The sequence below is a fragment of the Nannospalax galili genome, unplaced genomic scaffold (assembly GCF_000622305.1).
Source record: "Nannospalax galili isolate Female #2095 unplaced genomic scaffold, S.galili_v1.0 scaffold169, whole genome shotgun sequence".
Lineage (NCBI taxonomy): Eukaryota > Metazoa > Chordata > Mammalia > Rodentia > Spalacidae > Nannospalax > Nannospalax galili.
This window is the reverse complement of record NW_008360327.1, coordinates 2584600-2592098: the sequence shown is the minus strand read 5'-3', so window position 1 is coordinate 2592098 and position 7499 is coordinate 2584600. Positions and strand designations below refer to the sequence as shown.

Genomic DNA, 7499 nt, shown 5'->3' with positions numbered 1-7499 from the left:
ATCTAATGCCCTCTGGCAAATTGATGTAACTCATGTCCCCCAATTCGGCAGACAAAAATATGTATTTGTAACTATAGACACTTACTCTCACTTCCTCTGGGCTACTGCCCAGACTGGTGAAGGTTCAAAAAAGCTAATAAATCACATGCTTTCATCCTTTGCCATTATGGGCCTCCCTGCACAACTAAAGACAGACAATGGCCCAGCATTTACCAGCTCCTCATTTAAAAATTTTTGTGAAGCCTGGAAAATCACCCATCACACTGGCATCCCATAGAACCCACAAGGGCAAGCCATTGTGGAAAGTTCACATAAAACCTTAAAAGACCAACTAAAAAGACAGGCTCAAACAACATATTCTCCCAATATTCAGTTAACATTAGCCTTGTTTACCCTTAATGTACTTAATGTATATCGAGGGTTGGATGCCCTCCCCATCACCCAACACTGGGCTCAGACCTACCCCATACCACCCATCATGGTTAAATGGAGGGACCCCCTTGATGACATCTGGAAAGGGCCAGATCCATTGCTGACCATAGGGAGGGGATTTGCTTGTTTTCCCACATGATCAACCAAAGCCTATCTGGGTTCCAGCCAGAAATGTCCAGCACCTCCCGGCCCACAAAAGAGATGCCTTGCATGACCCTGTCAGAGACAAAGAAAAGGAAGAGGAGGAAACGACACCCGAAACCACACCGGCTCACGTGGAAAGAAATCCATGATCTTGTGGAGACTGCTCGCTGCAGATGCCCCCCCGCCCCGAGCTTCTTTCTCTGTCATCCTCATGGCTGTTTTTACCCTGCTTAACACGAACGCTTCAGCCAGCCCCACTCTCTCTAATACTATGTTCTGGAGATTTTATGTCAGGGAAACATTTCAAGGAAAAAATCCGATAATCGGAACCACAGACTGCCCCCTAGTGGGCTGTCAGAAACCCATAGAAATCATAATATACCCAAATGCTAGCAGATACGGAACTAGCGAGTATGTTCGCTTCCCTTTCCGACAGACAGATCCATCATGCCTCAAGGAAGTTGATATCTATGGGGGCTGTTAGACTGCTCGCCACAGATGCCCCCCCCAAGCTTCTTTCTCTGTCATCCTCATAGCCGTTTTTACCCTGCTTAACAGCAATGCTTCAGCCAGCCCCCACTCTCCCTAATACCATGTGCTAGAGATTTTATTTTTCAGGAAAAATCAAATCCATGGGACAATCGCTGGCGTATTAGAATAATAAAAAAAAAATCTACTCAGGTGCATTCTCTAGGTACCCTACAGCTAACTTTCATATCTCTCAACAGCTTGCACCTGCAGCTCAGTCTGTGCTAACTCATCATAATATTCTTCTACAGGAAAAACAAACAAAGGACCAGATAAGATCAACTATGTCTTGGAGCCAATACATTCAATATGCTGCTAACTTTCTTCCCTTCACCACCCACCCTAATGCCTGTTTCTTTTGTGCATCCAGCAATAGACCTTTACCGACAGCAGTACCAGTTAATACCACTCTTTACCCAGAAACAAAAAAAGATTTCACTGACTCTCATCTGATGGTTATTCCCTTATTCGAACAACTGTCTAACTATCCAATTTGCATTTCCAGCAAGAGTAAGCCTACTCATTAAAAATGCCTCACTAACATTACTCTCTCCAGGATAGCATGCGTCACCCCTCCTCTTTTCTTATGGTGCAAAGGAAAAGCCCAACAATGTGTTAACTACTCCTCTTTGTCCACCTTTTGTGTACCTGTAATGATTATACCCCAGGTGTACCTATTCAAGGAAGAAAAAGCTGCCCGCCTCCTTCACACTTGCCAGCGGAGAGAAATCTTCATCCCTTTGCTAGTGGGGCTCGGACTTGCCCTCTCCCTGGGTGCTGGAGGCGCTGCAACTGCTGCTATTGTAGGTGCTGGAGGCACTGCCACTGCTGCTATTATACAAACCTGTCACCTGGCAGGAGACTTTCGAGACAAGCTGGACCAGGCAATGGCATCCACTACTGACAGCCTCGAATCTCTCCAACGACAAATGAACTCTCTTGTCGGGGTTGTGCTCCAAAACAGAAGAACACTGGACTTAATAACTGCTGAACATGGGGGAACGTGTGTAGTATTGGGAGAGGAATGCTGTTTTTTTGTGAATGAATCAAATGTTGTTGAGACCAATGTTAATACTCTCAAAAAACTTTGTAATGATCTATTTTCAAGATTTCAACCCACCGAACAATTAGGTTGGTTTAGTAATCCCTTGTTTTCATGGCTCCTACCCTTTGTTGGCCCCCTGGTCATGCTGTGTGTTATTTTGATGCTTGCTCCCTGTTTTATAAGATTTCTTTGCCGACAAATTACTATCATTGCTAAAATTACTACCGAACAGGTCATGGTCAATTATCAAACTTTGGATTCTCCTGAGATAGATGAGTTGGCTCTTAAGGCTTGTGATGACACTTCTCCATTGTAAAATCAAACAGGGGGAGATGTTGGGAAACCCGGCTGTTAGGGTTGTAGTCCTGCATGTCCGGATAGCTCTAAGGGGCTCGGTGCCAAATGGAAGGACTTCCCTTCTCAGCAGGGGGCTTCCTGCTCTCTTCCTGACTTACCTGGAAAGTTCCACCAAGCACGGATGCCTGACGTTATTTGGAACATGACCTTTGGCATAGTTACCTGGAGTAAAAACTACCCCCAGGATTTTCTATATGATAATCAGGCATTGCTTGGTAGTCGGACAATAGGAGCCCACTACCACATGTAAATAAAGCATACTATGAGCACCTATCAGCTGAGGCTTTGGCTACTGCCTCCACACTATATTTTCCCCAGTTCTCCCACTGAATAAACGGAGCTGTTTCACTGAATCACTGAGTCTGGAGCTGTTTGCATCGTTGAACCTGCCTCCCCGGAAGGGCTTTCTTCTGTCAGTGCTCACTGGCCATCCTGACCCCGCTCATCGCTTCTGCTCCCCGTGTCCTCGTGGACCGGTGGCCAACGACCGGGGAGGAGAGGGACAGACCCCACAGTCCATCATGGCAGGGGAGCTATGGAGGAAAGATAAGGAGGTACCTGATCACATTACATCCACAAGAGAGTGCTAAATTCAGTCAGGGAGGCCAGCCCATGGAGTGGTATCACCCATTAGGATCAATCTTCCAACCCAATCTTATCTAGATAATCCACTAGAGATGGTTCCTACCCCGAGATTTGTTTCCATAGCGATTCTAAATTGCATGAAACTGGTAAGATCAACCATCACAATATCTTCACTTGTTTCAGAGTCTAACACCTTCATCCCTAGGCTCACAGGAAAAGAACCTCAGGAAAAAAAAGAAACTAGTGGGAGTATTGCCAAGTTTCTAAAAACCAATTTTAAAAGTTACCTGGAGGTAGAAAAACATTAATAAAATATAGTAAGTTTATTACAAACAAAAAGTATCTTACTACTATACTAACGAGCAGTTTAAAACGAGGTTTATTCTAGAGATTCAAAGTGAGTAAAATCTATGAACACAACTGACAAATAGTTTGATATATTTGATTTGATAATTCAGTCTTAATTTTATTACTTCAGTTTCATTCATGGTCCTCATGAAAGTGGAAAATGTATTTGGGCTTAATTAAGGGCCAAACGAGGGCAATTTATTACAATTCAAACCTTAATAGTTAATCAACTGCTGACCACTTTTGTAAGTGGAAAGAGAGAATCGTACTTAATAGATGCTCAGTGTTACTTTAATAGCTTTATATATATTTTAGTTCCAAAAGATGACAAATTCCAAAGTACTCCTATTGGCTTCATTTTACACAAAGAACCTGTTTCATAGTGTAATAAACTTTCCCAAGATCACAATTGGCAGAGGGGGCAGCATTCAAACCCAGGCAAGCTAGCATTAAGCAGGTAATCCTACTTACTACTATATGGTCTAGCAAAACTCCTCCAGGAAAAATGACAGGAACATCTGATTCAGCTTCTGTATTAGTTACCTTTCTATTGCTGTGATAAAGCACCATGACCAAGACAAATTATGTAAGAGTTTATTTGTCTTACAGTTCCAGAAGGTTAGATAAGTTCATCATGGTGGGGAGGCATGGTGGTGGCAGGTGGCTGGAACAGAAAGCAGACAACAGAAACTGGAAATCTAGCAAGGTTAAAGAACTCTCAAAGCCCATCCCCAGTGATGTGCTTCCTCCAGCATGGCCACACCTCCTAAAGGTTCCAGTGACCCTCCCCAAATAGCACCACAACCTTGAGACAAAGTGTCTAAATATTTTGGAGACTATGGGGGACACATTCAAATCAGTACAGCTTCCACTCCATTACTGTTCCAAAAACCTCACCCAAATCCTAACACTTGCCTTTCCTTGTGCATCTCCTCCAAAAATTAGACTATCTTGAGTATGAGAAACACAGGCTTGAAAAAAAAATTTGGTGTACATATATCTGGTAAGTGGCAGCTATGAAAAATTACAAATAACCATTAAGACAAAATAAGAAAACAACTTGACTCAAAAATGGTCAGAGAGGGGCTGGAGAGATGGCTCAGTCATTAAGAGCACTGGCTGCTCTTGCAAAGGACCTGGGTTCAGTTCTCAGCACCCACATGGTGGATAATAACCATCTGTAACTCCAAGTCCAGGGGAATCTGATGCCCTTATCTGACCTCTGTGGGCACTGCACAACACAGGTGCACTTACACACATTCAGGCAGTATACTCAAAAACACAAAATAAAACAATGATAAAATTTTTTAAATGGGCAAAAGAGGCTGGACATGGTGGTGCTCTCCTTTAATCCCAGAACTTTGGTGGCAGAGGCAGGCTGATCTCAGGGAGATCAAGGCCATACTATACTGGTCTACATAATGAGTTTCAGGCCAGCTGGGGCTAAAGGGAGACCCTGTCTCAAATACCAAAACAAACAAGGGAAAATGGGCAAAAGACTTAAACATATAAACAAAGAAGATGTGCAGCTGAAAAATCACCCCTATTAGGAAGGTTGTGGGAAGGGTGTAGAGTAATAAGAGCGCTCACTCAGAAGCAGAGGAATGCAAAACAGTACAACTACTTCAGAATAGACAGTTTGGCAGTTTCTTTCAAAACCACTATTACATACAATAGAGGAAACTTAAATGCATGTTGCTAAATGACAGAAGTCAATGTGAAAGGGCTACAAGGTAAATGATTCATGGTGACCTTGGAAAAGGTAAAACTTTAAGAATAACATAAAGATCAGCGATTTGCAGGGACTGAGAGAGATGAAAAATGGAGATTCTTAGGGCAGTTAAAATACTTCTTTGTGATGCTCTAATAGAGTCCATGTGTCATTACACATTTTTCAAATTTCACTGAATGTATGCCACCAAGAATGAATCTTAATATAAACTACAGATTTTAGCTGACAATGTGCCAATGTTGGGTTACCTGGTCAAATAAAATACACTGCAGCTGATGGAGTATGCTGATGGTACATAATGGTGATGAATAGGCACATGAAAACTCTGTATGTTCTGTTCAATATTGTGTGACATAAAACAACTTTATGGATATGTATCATGCAGGGGAGTAAACATGGATATGTATCGTGCTGGGGAGTAAACTCAGGGCCTCACGCTTGCTATGTATGTGTCCTAAAACACCATGGACCCCTAAAACTACTTTTAAAAGTAGTATTTATTGCTTTAAAAAAATCAATTATACTTAATAAACTTGAAATCAACAACCCAAACTGAAATTAAAATACAATTTCACTTATAAGAGCATCAAAAATAATATTTAGAACTACATTTAATAAAAGTTTAAGTTTACACTGTCAAAATGACAAAATATTGTTGAAACTAAAAATCTAAAAAGAAACTTCAAAAATACCATGTTCATAAAGCGGACAAACGTATTAGGATGGTAATATTTCTGAGACCTGGAGATATGGTTTAGTTCTTCTTTCAGAAGAACATAGTTCAAATCACAACACCCACACTGGACAGACAAATGCTTGCAACTCCAACTCCAACTCCAGAGGATCTGATGCCCTCTTCTGGCCTCTGCAGGCATGCATGCCCATTGACACAAATAAAAAATCTTTTAAAACATGGAAATATTTCCTAAATGTGGTCAGATTCATTGAAAGCAATTTCTATCAGAATCCCAGCTGTCTTCCACCTAGAAACTTATATGCCAATTCTGAAACACTGAGGACCAGAAATAGCTAAAACAATCTTAAAAAAGAAGAAACTTTACACTTCCACCTAGTAGTTTCAATACAAAGCAATGGTAAACAAGGCAATATGTACTAACCTAATAAACATATTAACTTTCAACAATGGTGACAGCATACACAAGACCCATGCCAACTCAACCAGACAAAAATCCAGCATGGAGCGAGGGAAATAGGCAGCAAACCCCAATCCTAGCTGCCTACGAACTCCTGGGAACTGATTACTGCTGGGTGAGGGAGAGTAGGTCTTCTTTAAAGGACTCTAGAAAGGACTCAGTGATGAACTTGCACCAAAGGACATCTGGATACAAATCCTTGACCAGAAAAGACAACATATATGGCAGATTGTATGAAATCCAGGTAGGGAAACAATAGATGGGGGAGGAGGCCTAAATTTAATTAAGATTATATGAAATGCACAAAATAAAACATTTTTAAAAATAACATAAAGCAAATATCAGCCCCTGTAAAAAAAAAAAAAAAAAAAACAAAAACAAAAAAAAAAACAACAGTAAAAGCACAAAATTCCAATCAATGAAAGACATAAACATTATAATTTCTCACTCTCATAAATATACCTGTAAGATTTTAACTGTTTTTTAAATTTTATTTTTATTTTATGTGTGTGTATTGCCCGCATGTAGGTATAAGTGTGCCCGTGTTGTGCAATGCCTGCGGACGACAGAAGAGGCTGTCGGATCCTCTGGGACTGGAGGATCCCCTGGGACTGGAGTTACGGACAGTTGTTAGATGCCATGTGGGTGCTTGGATACAAACCTGGGTCTTCTCAACCAGTGTTCTTAACTCCTGAGCCATCTCTCCAGCCCCATAAGATTTATTATTTTAATCCACTGACTTATTATAAGAATTGTTTTCATGTATAAAGTTTGGCATGGATTCTAAAAAATAGTTTATTAATATTGTTACAGCCACTATTTAAAATACATGTCTATATTACATGAAATATTTCAATAAATTCATGACTATCATGACAAAGAAACACATAAATATATGACAGAACACCAAACATCCACACCAAACATGATCACATGTCTATATAGAAGTGATTTCTACAGGGCACCTAGCCCATTCAATAGGCAAAGAATAGTCTTCTCAACAATTGATCTTAGAACTGGAAAAAATGGCTCTGGTTAACAGCACTGGCTGCTCCTGCAGAGTACCCAATTCCCAGCACCCACATGGCAACTAGCAAATATCCATAAATCCAGTTCCAGGGGATAAAGGTTTCTTCTGGATGCATGGGTGCAGTTAATATACATGTATACAAAA

At 40.9% G+C, this 7499-nt stretch overlaps 1 protein-coding gene across 5 annotated transcripts in view; it reads right to left on the bottom strand.

Annotated features, from left to right (window-relative positions):
* Pias2 (protein inhibitor of activated STAT 2) overlaps positions 1-7499 on the bottom strand; it is a 145375-nt gene that overhangs the window by 15680 nt on the left and 122196 nt on the right. The window contains exon 13 of one of the 5 annotated variants that reach the window (XM_029560110.1): positions 4052-4103. The exons of 3 other annotated variants lie outside the window; for them this stretch is intronic. In XM_029560110.1, coding sequence (XP_029415970.1) covers positions 4059-4103 — 45 coding nt within the window. In that variant the 3' untranslated portion in view covers positions 4052-4058. Of the gene's footprint in view, positions 1-4051; positions 4104-7499 lie in introns of those variants that run through there. One more of the 5 variants, XM_017796311.2, reaches the window with a different exon arrangement.